General features: G+C 51.0%; 4 protein-coding genes across 4 annotated transcripts; 1 reads left to right on the top strand and 3 right to left on the bottom strand.

The window, feature by feature from the left end:
* Positions 1-443: 443 nt before the first annotated feature.
* On the top strand, positions 444-734 carry N7474_006169 (zinc knuckle domain protein; the record flags this gene model as incomplete). The annotated part of the gene is made up of 1 exon (XM_057197584.1): positions 444-734. The coding sequence occupies one exon, from the start codon at positions 444-446 to the stop codon at positions 732-734; it is 291 nt and encodes a 96-aa protein (XP_057054980.1).
* A 294-nt stretch (positions 735-1,028) lies between these two features.
* Positions 1,029-2,291, bottom strand: N7474_006168 (saccharopine dehydrogenase family protein; the record flags this gene model as incomplete). The annotated part of the gene is made up of 1 exon (XM_057197583.1): positions 1,029-2,291. One exon carries the CDS (start codon positions 2,289-2,291, stop codon positions 1,029-1,031), a length of 1,263 nt encoding a protein of 420 aa, XP_057054979.1.
* A 332-nt stretch (positions 2,292-2,623) lies between these two features.
* N7474_006167 (phenol 2-monooxygenase) lies at positions 2,624-12,827 on the bottom strand (the record flags this gene model as incomplete). The annotated part of the gene is made up of 2 exons (XM_057197582.1): positions 2,624-2,717; positions 12,472-12,827. The coding sequence occupies 2 exons, from the start codon at positions 12,825-12,827 to the stop codon at positions 2,624-2,626; spliced, it is 450 nt and encodes a 149-aa protein (XP_057054978.1).
* A 181-nt stretch (positions 12,828-13,008) lies between these two features.
* Positions 13,009-14,827, bottom strand: N7474_006166 (putative 2-methylcitrate dehydratase; the record flags this gene model as incomplete). The annotated part of the gene is made up of 4 exons (XM_057197581.1): positions 13,009-13,440; positions 13,488-13,672; positions 13,746-14,523; positions 14,576-14,827. 4 exons carry the CDS (start codon positions 14,825-14,827, stop codon positions 13,009-13,011), a joined length of 1,647 nt encoding a protein of 548 aa, XP_057054977.1.
* Between the last annotated feature and the right edge of the window lie 950 nt (positions 14,828-15,777).

The following is a 15,777-nucleotide window of genomic DNA, read 5'->3' as shown; positions in this document are numbered from 1 at the left end:
AGTTTCATCAGCCCCTCGTCCGATGTCTCTATTTTGGTTCTCTGCAGAAACGAATGGGCCGTCTCCGAAAGGAGCGACATATTCACTTCCTGGATTGACTCACAGAGCGAGGCCGTACGATCGCTTAGTGACACCACGATACATCCAACGTCTTTGATATCATCCTGTACTAAGTTAGGGGACTTCTTACCTAATAGGCAATCACTAATATTCGCTTCTATGGCGTTAGCAAATTCGCAGGGATCGGCACCACCAAAACTGGATATGTGATCAGATTCAAAGACTCTGCATCGGCCGAGACGGCCGTAACAACACCGAATGGCTGCGCGAACTAGGCAACGAGACAAAGCTGGTTAAACCGCGATTCGGTGTGGCCGTACACCACGTACCAACACAAGGACTAGACCTTGAGTGAGACAAAAGAAAGGGCCATCCGGAAAATCATGGAAGAGAAAGACCTCCAGGAACGCAGTTTCCGAATCGAAGATATCGCCCGGCTGAAGAAAAGGGATAAAATGCTGGAGACATTCGCCTCAATGGGTACATGGTTCGACTCGACGGAGGCTGAAGAGTGGATGCTCGACAACGGCCTTCTGATCCCCCAGCGGTACATCGGTAGGGTAGAGAGATGCGAGATCAAAAAGAAGCGGGCGCTTCCGATGCCAACGATTCGGCCATCTGGCATGGTCGTGCAAGGAAGCTCCACGTTGCGGCCACTGTGGCGGCCAGCATGAAAGAGCAAGGTGTCCACACGGCATTAGAGCACGTTATCTCGACTGCAGTGGGGAGCACCCAAGGGAGGCTCATCGTGGCCGACGCCCTGAATTTTATGACCAGTGTCGTTTGCGAAGCGTATAAGAATACTACATAGATGGACCTCCAGCAAAAACTGATGTGCAAATGATTCACCGTCACTCCCGGCTGCAAGATCAAAATAACATGTCTTTGATTTGTAAAGTTTCCAAGATGGCATAACGTTCTGGCATACTCGTTCTCCATAGAGCTCGATGAGCACGGCGATTGATCACCTATGCCGACACTGACTCTATAATCTGATCCCGTGGGCAGCCAAGTTTCTCAATTGCCTTAAACAAGGCCTCTGACTCAGCCCAGTCCTCCGGGCAATAGACACCCGAGCGTGCTTCAGTCCCCTTCTCAAGCGCCAAAAGTGCGAGAGCCGCACAGGATGCTCCGATTGAAGTTGCCATACCTCCCCCTAGGAAGGAATCCTCCTGAACAGTAGGAGTTCGTCGAATGACTACGACAGGGTGTCCATTACGGGTTCCAACACCGCGCACAAGAACACCACCGCGAGGCGGTGCCTGCTTGCCGCGTGCGGAGTTGATCAAAAAGCTGATAACCTCGCCAGTTGTGCAGCCACCATTGCGTACCTGTTCGATCATACCACAGAGAGCATGGTTCCACGGTTTCAATGATGAAATACCGTGGGAAGCGAGCTCGTATAGTTGGTTGAGTGTAATTTCGCCACCCCGAAGTTGCGCCACGGCTGCTTTTAGCAAATCGCTCCAGCTCGCTGATGATTGGCTTTGCATACTTTCTAGGAAGTCGATAGCGGCATCCATAGTTAGGGCACCAGAGCTGACCGCAGCACCAAGTCCACGGGCAAAGCCGTTGAATGGCGCAGGATTGAGAGCCCCGAGAACCCGAATTCGATTCACCTTTGGGAATCGACGAGGCAAGGTAACAGGCTCCGGGTGAACGCTCTCGTAGAAAAGGTCGTTGAACCCCGGAGAAAAGGGGGCATAGGAGGTCTCGATCCAGTTCTCATGGACTGCTGCCTTACCATCCGCCCAGGTCAAGCAAGGTCCAGCAGTTATATGCATCAGATGCTCCAAAACCTCTCTACCTAATTTTCCGCTCTCGTCGCTGACTAGCCAGCAAATATCCAGAGACTCAACGGTATCAAGCTCTTGATTAATTTCAGTTGCAAGAATGTTTGTCATACCCGGCGAGATACCGCAGTTTATATAGCACGGAACTCCTTCCTTTTTGGCCCTCTCGTGGAGGCCGAGTGACTTAAGCGTGCTTTGTACATCGTCGGAATAGTCAAGGTAGGGTACCTTTGCGTCGATGCAGGCAGTGAGCACAGGTAGTGAAAACCGATAGTACGGCTGTGCACCCTGAACGACTAGGGCAGCGTCGCTGATACTGCTGCGCAGCTCATCGGGATTGGAAAGGTTCACCGTTCGGATTTCGACATTTTTGCCAGGTAGCTTGGCCGCAACTGAACGCAAGGCCTCTTCGTTGGCGTCTGCGAGTACAACTACCATTTGTGCCGGCGCCGCCGGATTCGGCGCCTCGCCCCTTGCGGTTTGGCGCCCGCCCCCACTGCCCCTTGTTCTGGTTTAGCGTGCCCTGAACAGGTTTAGCGCATTGGCCTCAATCCGCGCTATCCCCGAACGGTCCTGCCGTCCCAGACCGCCTGCCTCCGCGGCCACCCCGACTATATAAACACCCGGTGCGTCGCTCGACCACCGGCGCCCCCTTCTCGCTGCATTCTCCTCCCACCCGGCCGTCCGCTCGACGCCGTGCCCGCGAAACGATACGGTATTTCCGGATCACACGGCACAGTACCCCTGCCCAGCTGAAACCCTCGTCGCCGTCATCTGCGCGCCGCATCCCCACCGGCCTGGCCGTAGGCTGGCTGATCCTTGTCCTGGTCACCTTGGCTGCTACAATCCCATTTCTCGAGAGTTCTACGAGATGTGGTCGCCTCTGTTCTCCCTAATCTTCGCGACTTCCCTATATTTTGCCTATACGTATAGGCCACCACTCTCTTCGACCGACGCACGGGACATGACTTTCTGGGGGAATGATCAAACCTGCCATGTCGTCGAAGACCTTACGATACGACATTCTCCGAACTCGTTCTCACGCTGAGCGCCGATCTGTTCCTCTTCTCCATGGCCATACGTCACTATTCCGAGACGACGGTCAGAAATTGCCTCACAACCTCACTAGTCCACGAAATCCATTGGCCCGCAGATTGCATTGAGTGGGCTGTGGCAGCTGGATTTACGACGTGGACTGACCTCACTGGATGATTCTCCCAACGCCAAGCGCTGCCCTTGTCAGTCCCCGAGTCTCGGCCCTTTCGCAATGGCACTCATTGGGCGAGGCGCAGTACGGCGGATAGACGAAACCATCAGCGGGCCGTGTGAACCCATGGCAAGTGGAAGTCGCTTTGCCCAATCGAAAAAATGCCTCAAGGAGGGGTGCTTTGTGCTTTGTCTGTTGACCCTAGAGGCGACCAGACAGCCGCAAGGGGAAGCCGGCCGAGTATAAAGAGACCCCTCGGGCTTAGATTGATCTCAAGTGTGCCAACTTTCTAGACCAGGCCTTGAGAGATCTACTATTCTTGTGCATCTTGTTCAATTGCTTCCGAAGCCTTCCATACGATGATCGCAGCCAATCTGGACGATATCATCCACTATCGCCCGCCAGCTCCTAAAACCCGTTGCAAACCACCGCAAGCACCTAGCTTTGTTCCGTATTGCCCTTCGCCGTCGGCTTCAGAGATATTCCCCTTGACCCATCAAGTTCCCCCATGCCTTACGCCGTCCTTTTTCCACCCTCCGCACATTCCCGTGGTCTCCAAGACTATCCGCAAAGCCTTCAATTCGTGACCTCTCGCTCATCCTATGAAACGCAATATTCACCGCCATTCAATACTAGCCTTCCCAAGCAGCCGACCGTTGAGAGCCAGAACCAGTTTGACAAAGAATCATTAAGTTCCGATTGCGCAAGAAAGGATAGCTCGGTCATGACAGATATATCCACAGTGGATAGAGAATCACAAAATGGCTCTGTTGACGGTAGTGGAGGACGGGAAACACATGGCCCTTGTAATGATGGTTTGTGAGCCCGATTGATCATTTGAATCCATATTCCGAGGGTTTTCTTTACCATCGTGACAAAAGAGAAAAGACCGAAACAAGGGGGGATATTGGCTGACTATTTTTTAAAACTAGACTTTCGGGAGGATGTCCCTCACGAACCCTGTTTACAACCTATCTTCGAGGATCCAGCTCTGTGGGAAGATATTGGCGATGCGTCACACGCTGTTGGGTTCTATTCGTCCCCGGAATGTCCTGGATCTATGCCGCAGTTTCCGGGACCGGCTCAAAAGATCCTCAACCAGACAGACTTTAATTTTAATGCGGGTAAGTAGACTCGAACGGGACTAAGCAGTAGAGTTGCTCATTTATGGAAATGCAGACCAGGCCGCGGTGGACGTTGTGGCGGCCCAAGTCTCTGCTTGTGGTAACATAGAGAACAGCAGGACAGTCAATGAAAAGAATTTAACGTCTATGAGCCGAGACAACCTCATTCGCCAAGGACATTCACTATTCCGTGTCGGCTCTATACATGAAGCTGCTGAAGATAATCCTCACCCGTCGATTTGCGGTTGCCGGCGAAGCGCGGATACCGAGAATCAAAGCAGTAACCAGCCTGTCTCTGGAAATCAATATAGGGCAGAAGAGGCCACGGGCTGTGCAACCACACCGGACAACCATACGGTGCTAGAGCCCAACGATGACGGCAGCCATGCGTCGTCCTACCAGTTCGACGCAAATAAGGCATCGTCTCCCCGTGTCTCACCTACCCTGCAACCACATGACGGACCGGCATCAAGGGCCACACAGACAGGCTCGTCAGAAGCCCGGTCTAGATCCTCCCTACCTCTAGCGGTAGTCCTTAGGCCGCGCTCTCTCGAGTCACGAACGAAAGGACTACGTTTAAGTTGTCTGGGTAAGAGGAAATATCGTCCTAGGCGGCTTTGTGACGATGACAGTGATGACCCCGACGACCGTAACGACAGGGACTATATGGAAGGGAGCGGCGACGATGTTTGTGGAGGTTTTCCTCATCCAGCCAAAAAACCAAAACGGGCCACTGCTACGAGAGTCACGCCTGCACGTGTACAGCACGAAACTGCATGTCCCTCCCCTACAGTGGCGACCCAGGCCGACGTATCCGTGGATCAGGTTTGCTCCTCGACAAGTCTCCATGACATCGAAACTATTCCTATCTGAGGATTTCTCACGCGGCAGATATTCTTATCGAGGGTCGTATACTCGTTTACCATTGAAGAGCAACGGGAAAATTCATGTTCTCATAGATCAGGCGAAGTTCTAGAAATTAGATGTGAGAGCCGACATTCTAAGGCTCTCGCTTCCAAAGTGTCTCAGGCAGTTAACACAAGCAAGGGAACCCAATACCTTCCCGACGACGATAAGCTCCTGATTGAGCTAAAGGAGGAGCGGAATCTACCCTAGAGTCGGATCGTGGAGTATTTTCTACGAAGATCGAAAGGTTCTCTCCAAGTCCACTATAGTACGAAGCTCAAGGATCGAGGAAACCGTGGACGGAAGTCCAATGCGATACCTCAACCTCTAGTAACTGGTAGTGGCTCCTCCCGCAAGACGTACGACTTGAGCCAGGGTTCGCGCACGGCTGGTAGCAGGCGTGTACGTGTTGGGGCCGCCGCACCAAGACGACGATACGGCCCACTGAGAACCAGACGCGTGGCGGAGCGCTTTTCGCCTGTTTAATCCGGATGCGAGCCATATCAGAGAGGGTGAGAGTGCGGGTTTCAAGAAACGCGATATGATCCGCCAAGGTGGATTAGGTTGACTTGAAAATACAAGAGCCACGAAACCTCAAAGACATTCCAAACCGAGCACTCTTCCTATTCAAGGTACACACTTATTTCTGCAAAATCACCCACTCGTAGAGGGCCAACAATCCAAGCTCTCCACGAGACGGTGTCGGAAGCGAGAACGATGAACTGGTAGAGCAATGCCTCTGCGGTCTCAATGCGCTCTTCTAGAGCTTTTTAGATTGGTAGACATCGTGCTTGCGGAATCAGTAGAGCAATGCTAAAGAGGATAAAAGGCCCTAGGTCCTGAATTTATTATTTTCATGATGGCCCTAGGGAGTAGGGGATCAGCCCTTCTCACCCATCGGGGTGATAATTCTTTCCTCGTTCTCACCTCTTATCACCCTAGTCTTCAAATTTCTCACCTATATCACCCACACTCACCCTAGGGCACTTTCCATCGCCCTTTTAAAATGATAGGGGTATCGAGGGCACGTTGAGAATTGGCCTTGCACAATATGTGGCTTGTCTGCGGCCAGTAGTCGGGTGGGTGTCGCCCGGGTGAGCGTCGCGCGACCGGGGGTGAGAAGGGTGAGCGCGCAATAGACAGGGTGAGAAGCTGGGAGAGAGCGGGTGAGAAGTGCGACTCGTCGCACTGACCTTCTCAGCTGAACTAGGGTATAACCTCATTGGACCAAATTGCACCACTTGAAACACTCGGTATCTTGGCATCTGCACATAGCCACAAACAGCTTTCTGGGCTGATATAAACTAATGTATCATAAGAGATCGTAGAGGGTACTTGTGCCACTCAGAAATTGACAAAACAGGCGCTGAATGAAACTCAGTCCCAGGCAGCTAACCTTCACTCGGCGCTAACTTATCACTCTAATGAATAAATATCAGACTGATCTGATTTCTGGTCTTTAAATCACTTGATATTCGTTTCCATCGCATTTATCCAAGTGTCAAAAATCACTGAAGCGTACATGGCCGATCCATTTTCTGTGACTGGGGGTGCTGTAGGCGTCATCTCACTTGGCCTCACTGTCTGCCAAGGCCTACTCGCTTACTATGGGCCATTCAAAGCATTCCATGAGCAAATCAATGAGGTCGCTTGTCGAATAACAACTTTTGATAACACTTTGAAGGCGTTACAGCATGTGCTCACCAATGCGCATGTATTGTCTACCTCTCCAACGGCGCAATCTGCAGCAGTTGCAGCAGATTCCATTTTGCGTTGCCAAGAAGGATTGGACAGACTAAGAAAGACGCTCGAAAAATGCAGAAACACCAAATCAGCCAACAAAACTCTCGGATCCAAAATCCAGATTAATCGGATGTTATATCCTTTCAGACGCGAGACAATTACCACACTTTTGGAAACAATGAGCTGGCTGCAGGCCCATCTCAATACTTCACTACAAATACTGAACATGTAAGTAAAAAAGAGAGGGAGAAATTTATGTTTCCCTTGCTAATGGAAGGCATTAAGCGCTATGATGGCCGTCAATCAAAACCAGGCAGACTTGGTCCTCACATATTCAGCATCGAATGCGTTCAACATGAGGTTGATTCTAGATGCGGCCAATCAGTTTGATCAACGCAACATTAGCATCGACGACAGACTGGAAATTCTCGAACAGCATCTAAATCAGATGGTATGACTCTCATTCTGAGCCTTTAACTGCTCTTCTTGCCTAAACAGCTACTCACAATTCCCACAAAGCAATATGATCTTGTTCGCTTTGGAGCTCGGCCAATCCTAACACCAAGCCTTTTAAAATCGGCTTTAGAAAGCCAACAAAACTTGGACGAAACCGCAGGTGTTTTCATGACAAATCTTCTGTTTCAGCAAAATCCACCCCGAATAAGATGTTCATGCAGTCATCGCAGTCAATTTGCAGACTCCGAGAGAGCTCGCATCAACACTATAGCTTACAATGGTGGATGTCAGGTTCACAAGAAAAGAAAAACCACCGTACTTTTGCTCAAGCGACGAATATTCTGGAGGTGGGTCCTCGGGCTCTCCCTTGAGGCATCTTTCTCAAGCACAAACGGAGCGGGAGGCTTCTCTATCAGCCCCAAAATTGAGTTTCGTGCAATTGTACCTGTAAATTCGCGCATATTTGGTCCACTTTTGGGTGCAAAGGAGGCTCTCAGGTCGCAAGAGGTCAGCCTTGTCATCAAAGATATCGAGAAAAAGCTTTTTGAAATATTTCGTGAAGGCAAAGCATCACCATCAGATGCTCTGTCAAACGGTGATACCATCCTCCATGTGGGTCGTTTACTTTCTCCTGAAGATCTCAGTCTTTTTCTCGTGAAAGGCGATTAATCTTGAAGAGTATAAGCGCTTTAGGTTAACTATCTTTTACTGACTACCATTCCAGGTGGTAACTAGCTGGCAGAGGCATAGTTCTCTTTGGGATGCGCATTCATGGCTCACCTGGCGTTCGTTCATCAACAGCCTTTTACAAACGGGGCTATCTCCAGACCGGATCAATGACCGTGGTGAGACTCCTGCAGATCAGATGATAGATCTTTTTGGCTATGAATGTAGCAATCCGAACAAGCAGCAGGTAACTATTGATATCTGTTCAGACTTGCTGAAAGCTGGGGGTTATATGACCTGGATGGCCCTTGATTGGAGGCATCGTGAAAATGTGTTTAACCCCACTTACCATGCCTTTCGGGTCGATGGCCGCAAAAACGATGAGATATTCGAAGACTACAGCTTTAGACTCATTTGGAAGATAGCTGATGAAAAGGGGCTTCAAGGCAAACATTCCTCGATGAGAGATTGGAAGAAACACGCACTAATTAGACCAAAGACATCGATCTTCCGGAAGAGCTACAGCCTCTCGTCTACAAATCAAAGAATCTTCTAGTCTCACAGCTGAGAAGAGGAAAAGATCTTCAGCGATGGATCGAATCGTATACACGGTGGCCTGCTGGTTTGGCCTTGCTCCTCCAATCCGGTCATACGCCGATTGACGGCACCCTTATAGCAGCGTGCGAAGCGAACTGCGAGGAGAGTGTCAAAATATTGGTCAACGACGAAAGATGTTATATTGGAAGCAAGGAGCTTGAGATTGCCAGCTTTCATCACAATCTGGCACTTGTTGATTTAATAGTCCATGCATTAATTGAGCGCAGAAAGCGACTACAGGCTCTAGCAGTGACGTGCTTACCGAAAAGAGTGACAGACCAACTACGCATCGGGCCCAATACCCTCCTGAACCTCCAGGCCTATGAAGCCTATACACTCCTTGAGGCGAGTTCTGTGAATGTGGGAGGCCTTCTAGAACGTCACAGCTGGTCAGTTTTCGACTGTATAGGTATAAATCTCGACTTGGCAGACCAGCTATGGGATGCTGGCTTCCGAGGCGTGGATGAGCTAGATGGGAAAAACGAAACTTGCCTAGCAAGATTGTGGAGAACTTCACCACCATGCAGCCTGGAGACCTTCTTGCGAAAGGCTCACTGGCTGATTCGCAAAGGTGCGGATATCAATCACCGAGAGTCATCTTCACCGGGCCTACACGTCGTAGGACATGCCGTGGGAAGAATCATTCATTTAATGGATAATTCTAAAAACGTTGCTTTGGAAATGCATTCTTTGAGCGGAAATTCTAAGGAGTTGATGCTGAAAATATTTTTCGACAATATTCGAGATGATTGCTGCTGTGCCTGTTCTTTGGATGGATGCTCTGCACTTACTACATTTTTACATGGGCTTTTTCCCTACACGCTCTTACCGAGACACGGAAGAGCTAGTTCAAGCGATTGCGATAACCTTGGAAATTCTCGCGGGCCCGCTAGGTTCAGAGTCTCGAGAATACTTCAAAAGTCAGCTGGGCCCTTCTATCCTCCGCTTCATCACATTTCGGAGCTTAGATATCACCCACACCTGCTTGCATGAGTATAGAGAAATAGAGACAGATGAAATTCAAGAGATCCACGATGAAGAGAAACTCTCCATACTGGAACTTGAAGACCTCCTTGCTCTATTTCTCGAAGAATCAGAAAGAAGTGCAGTGCCTTTTCCGGAATTTATGACGGGCGTTTGGTGGACGCATCTTAATGCTATCCTAACATCCCCCGAGACTCTCAGTGCTGAAGAGTTCAGCCAAGTTCTTGAGACGGGGGTCGTTCTTTATAGATAGAAAAGATGTACGAGAGGAACTTACCTCACATCGCCTGCACTTACTTGTGCAACTACATCCTCTTCTTGGTTCTTCGAATTTGCTGATGATCAGCCCTATTAGCGGTTGAGCATGAAGTCATTGAATTCGAGGGCTAGGACATAGCCGGCGTAAACAGTCGGAAATTTAGTCACTTGATCGGATCGGCGGAAGGTGATGATGAAGAGGAGGAGTTGTTCTGAAGCCTTCATACCACGCACACACCCTGTCTGTAGTCTTGGTCGAAATGTTTATTGCCACTATCGCGAAGGGCATCATGAAGGCATGTCTCCTACCATGAGTACAATATGGAGCCAGGAGGCTGTGGACGCGTATATGCAGACTATAGTGGTATGGAAAGACCAGGGCCCGCCGGTGTGGGTTCTAAAGGAGCAGCTTTACGAGCTGATTTGTGAGCATAGATGGTACTGGCCGCCTACAACCACGTCCCGTTGAGAAGGTGGCATTAGCACGTCTTCCTGTACACAGTCTACATTTTACTAGCCCTGGCCGTCATATTGGCAGAAAGAGTCTTTCGATTGGTTTTTCCTGTGGCACGTATGAATAGCAACTCTGCGCTATCAACCGTCTGCCGTATTTCTAAAAACAGACTGGACTGATCCTGATTGATCACACTCATCAATACTGCGGTCAATAACTAGTTAGCACTTGCCTTGTAATCAAGCCTTAGGCTAACTAGAGATTCATTTAACGCCTTAAGTACTAGAAAGTCGAACAGACGATATCAAAACTATGACTCGTCGGGCTCCAGAATCTGCTCTATTCAGCCAAGTAAGGAATGCACGCGTTATCGGTGCACCGCTTGTGGAGTTTTGTCCCCTTTCCACTTATGCCGGCCATCTCGATGGAGGAAATTGACCTAGAATAAAATTACCTGAAGAGAAACGTGAACGCATTGTCTAGAGCAGACTGAAAGGAGGATTTTCGATTGGAAAGTTCTCTAGAAATTATGATATGTAAGAAATCGGGTAAAAACTAACGTTAATAGGGGCACGCACCCTACGAGTGGATACTCTGCCTCGGCCCCATCAGCCGCGGGGAAGGCCATGGAAGGGATTGATTCCTTGGGCGAGATTGGTACCCTTGATCTCTGTAGTCAATTGCCACCTAAGGCTATGACCATCTTAGATCCTTCCGTTTCCACAAGAGCGAAGCATGGAGACTGGTACACGCCACTGTGTGCATGGTGATCTACATAATCCAACGCGGCCAGGGCGCATATCCTTGAAGGGGCAAAGGAACCATTGGGGGCTTGAATAATCCTGTAGGGCTCCTGGGCGTACGTATGTACTGCCCGATTGACAGTAGCATCTAGTCTCGCCCCTCGAGTCAGGAGGCTAATGTATATCAAACGTAGCTTTTGCGCATCTAGAGAAAGGCATTATCCCATCGAAGCCCTTGAACACAAAGCTACGCCTTACTGGAATTAATCAATATGATCACCCTGAGTCCAAAAGCTTTGGCCGTAGCTGCCATCACTATGGGTCTCTCATCTTCTGTTATGGCATGTCTCGATATCACTGCCTACGTGGGCAATGGGAATTACTTCTCCGACGGCGCTTATGGCAATATCACAACAGTCGATAACGACGTTCAAACATGCAGTGGCAGTATAGGGACTGGAGACCAGGACATTGGAGGTATGTTTCTTTGCTATGACTTTCTATTCCTTATTATGTGCTAACTCTGTGCTCGGTATAAAGATGGCTGCATCAGCGGCTTCTCGCTGAACTACGACTATTCCGATAACAATGGATGGGGGCCCCTACCAATCACTTACTGCAACCCGGCGGGAAATTGGTATGTAACTCATGAATTGATTGTAATGGGGCAGCTTCAAAGCTAACATCGTATAGTTACCAAATTAATATTCCGTGCACCGAGGTGGAAAACCAGAACAATGGCAAAGAGCTCCTCTACTCTTGCAGCCTCTCTCAATTCTGCTAGTGAAGAGAATCTTAGGGGAGTTAGTGCCGAAATGCATTGAACCTACTCACCTGTGGGCTTTATTGAAGTTGGAGAGGAGCTGCTTGGCATAGTCTTGGGAAGAAGTGAGGCATTGGTCTCAGGTTTCGCAATACATATTCCATATTGTCTTGAGACGTATACGAATGCCCCAGGTTTGAGACTTGCATTCGTATATCTGTAGAAGTCAGGTATACTCCCAAGGCATCCCACCCGTAATTCTCATTGCATACATAGCTACTCCTTACATCAAGCGAAAGGTGCCCAGCCATCCTTATCGCGGGAAATACCTACACAACCACCTTGGTCACCTGGAGTTTAGTCCCCATTCCCTGCCAACCTTCCAACTAACTACCAAGACACAACTATTAAGGCAGGATGCCGTCCCTGCAATCTCATTCGCATCACTGCTTCAGGAGGACTCCAGTCAGCGCATCCACATCCTCCAGCTCGCCCACCCACCCAATATACTGATCGGGACGCACCACGACCAAGGCCCCGCGCGTTCGGTCGGCCGCCCGTTTTGCATACACCTGGCCATCACGTTCCCGGTCCCAAATGCAGACATCGTCGCACCAGGTTCGACTGTAGTTCCCCCATCAAGGGATCCAAGGGACGCAACACATCCGGGAACTGAAAGAACTCCGCCTCTCGCCAGGGAGCACTGTGGATAGTGACCGCACAAATTGGACTGTGGAAGCGGCCGGGATGGGTGCATAGCGAGTCAGAGGAGAGTCTTGTCCAGCCAGGAAACAGCCCAGCCGTTCGGCCCGCTGCCTCTGGGCTTCGACGCAAACATCCCCCGCCAGGAAGACCACGTGGAAGCGCCCATCACTCTCAACGATCCGGGTTGTCCACTCGGTCCGCCCTTCGGCCTGGTTGCGCAGTGTGGCGGGCGGGAAGCGCTCGCCAGGGACCAAGCGGCCAGCGACGGGCCGTTCCGTCCTCGCCGTCGTTCTTCCAGACCAACAAGCTCGCCCCATAGAAGACCCTTGAGACCATCGGCAAATGGCTAGACATTTCTCGCCCGACATACTTTTTTGTGCTGTACTTGGCCTCTCCTGGGTAACCCCATACGTCTGGAATATCGGAGTAAATGGACTTGATGATCACACGCATGGAAAATCAACTGACTATACAATTTTTGCGATATATGAACCGAAACAAATTCATCTAATACTTGCTATCATTCAAGAACAACCTTATCCATCTCGCTTACGCAGAGGGAACCATCTTGTCCGTGACGTATAAGTCGACATACTGGTCAACATCATAGTTCTCCAGCTGCTTGCGGTCATTGCCCAGGTTCACAAGCTGATCGATGCGGGCCTGGTCAAAGTGTGCCTGCAGGTGGCGCTTGTACTTAGCGAGGATCTCGGGCTTGGCCTCCTCACGGCGCAGGCGGTGGCCCAGCGGAGCCTCGACAACGACTTCCTCAAGCACGGTACCGTCGTTCAGGATGACGGTCAGCGCGTTGGGGATGGTGCGCTTGCTAGGGTCATGGTAGTCCTTGGTGAACTGCTCATCCTCAACGCAGCGGATGCGCTTGCGCAGATCCTCGACCAGAGGCGAGGTCGCCGCCTCAGAACCATCAGCGTAGTCGTTGGCCGTCAGGCGGTTGAAAGCGAGCATCGTGGCCACCATGTACTGCGCGACGATTAGCAAATTTCCGTAAAAGGGTCCACGGCACTTACCTGAACACAGTGATCGCGGTCAGCAAAGTTGTCCATTGCCTTGAACTGCTTGTCGATGATACGGATGCACGCTTCGTGAGTGCGGTTGATAATTTCCTTGATGTCCTTGGCACTCTTGCCCATGGCGGCCAGCTTCTTATTGATCTTCTGGGCCGCTTCAATCGCAGTCTGAGAGTGGAATTCGGCTGTTCACGAGAATCAGCACAGTTCAATTGATTTTGGGTGGGGCCGCCGGGGGGGGGGGGGTTGCAAACTTACCAGGATAGGACACCTTGAACAGAACGTTCTCCATAACGTAGCTGCCATACGGACGCTGGTACTGGAACTTCTTGCCCTTGAACAGGACATCATAGAAACCCCAGACGGGAGCAGACAGCACAGTGTGCAAACCACCCTCACCCTTCTGCACCTTCAAAACCAAGTTGACAGCACGCTGGCAGGCATCACCGGCAGCCCACGACTTGCGGGACATGGTGTTGGGCGAGTGACGGTAAGTGCGGAGGCTCTGGCCGTCCACCCAGGCCTGGGTGATAGCATCGGCGGTCTGCTTCTCGCTCAATCCGAGCATCTTGGCGACAACAGCCGTAGTCGCGACCTTGACCAGCACCACGTGGTCCAGGCCGACCTTGTTGAACGAGTTCTCCAGCGCCAGCACACCCTGGATCTCGTGGGCCTTGATCATGGCCTCCAGAACCTCGTGGACCTTGACTATCTTGCCCTGGCCTACGTTGCCGCCCGCACGGTTTGTGCGTGAAATCCAGTCCGCCACGGCCAGAATACCACCCAGATTATCGGAGGGGTGGCCCCACTCCGCGGCCAGCCAGCAGTCATTGTAGTCCAGCCAGCGGATCATCGCACCAATGTTGAAGGCACCGTTCACGGGGTCCAACTGGTAGGGCGTTCCCGGCACACGGGTGCCGTTGGGGACGACGGTGCCATCCACCACGGGGCCGAGCAACTTCGCACATTCCTTGAACTTCAAAGCCTCCAATCCACAGCCGAGGGTATCGAGGAAGACCAGACGAGCAGTGTCGAACTGTGCCGCATGGTCAGCGTGTGCAAGGTAGCGATCCAGCGAGGTAACTCACCGCCAGGTCGGAATCCACGTTGTATTGGTGGATGTAGCTTGCCATGTCCTGGATCTCAGGGTCGTATGGCCTGTCGGTGGAGGCCGGCGGAGCGGCAGATTGGCGAGCGGCCATGTTGGAAAAGTGCGAGGCACGGGGAGCAGCGGTGGTCGGGATGGATGCAGTGCGAAGAGGAAATCTGGAGACGACGGGGATGCGGGCCAACGTGCGGGGGGTCGTGTGGGTCAGTCGTCGCAGGGCAGGAAGGGACATGGTGAGAGGAACAGTGAAGGGAATGGGAATGGGAATAATTGGGAAGAGGGAGAGGGGAGAGAAGAACAATTGAGGAAGATATGTGGAGAGAGGTGTGTTTTTGTTGGTGAGGGAAGAAAGGGTGAGTGAGCTCAAGTTGACTTCACTGGGCCGAGGGTCGGTTAGTGACGGTCGGAAGGTCCATATATCCCAACTACTATGTACAGTCCTATGTGCTGCTTAGACTATTATTCGCCGGAACTATGTAACTAACAGGTAGTACTGATGAATCAATCCTACAGTGCTTTTTCGAATGATCAACTATGATTGTGTGAAGAACATTGTCAATAATGGATTTGTTGAGCAGCCCCGAAGATCGCCCAGCCGAGCGAAAATCGGAAGCCGAAAGACCCGGGGGCGCTTAGTCTCTCTTTTCACGTGTGTCGATCACGATTCAAGAAGAATCCCCGGCAGTAGTACATGTTGGCTAGCATCAAGCACAATATTAGGTCCACAGACATCATCCATCAGCCCTACGTCTCACCACCACCCTTCTTAGTGTCCCCTAGTTGTCACCTATTCGGTCAGTGGTACTAGTAGATCAGCACTGTGAGCATCTGCCGCTGTCTGATCTGATCTGAACGCAGAATGAAGTTGAGTCCGGCAAGTTCATTGTGGCATGCGACAAACCGGATTCCTCCCAACCGCTGGAGCTCAGGCCAACGGATCGATGAGAACCGTTGTCCACATGAAGCCGACCCGGTGGCTTAACCTAACTATGGGGGCTAGGATGCTCCTATCCTGGTGCTATGTTGTATAGGTAGGGCTCAGTACGTAAAAGTCTCCGCGGGTTACAGTAAGGCACCATAGATTGAGTCTCGTCTCATTCTTACGATCATGAGCCTCCATGGTTATCATTGTTGCAATCATCCTTCCTGTTCTCTGATTACAGGGGCCCCGCGCCCCCTCTT

This window comes from Penicillium riverlandense, assembly GCF_028828495.1.
Source record: "Penicillium riverlandense strain IBT 135883 chromosome Unknown utg000003l_segment0_segment0, whole genome shotgun sequence".
Taxonomy (NCBI): domain Eukaryota; kingdom Fungi; phylum Ascomycota; class Eurotiomycetes; order Eurotiales; family Aspergillaceae; genus Penicillium; species Penicillium riverlandense.
The sequence above is the reverse complement of the archived record's forward strand: the minus strand, read 5'-3'. Positions and strand labels throughout refer to the sequence as shown.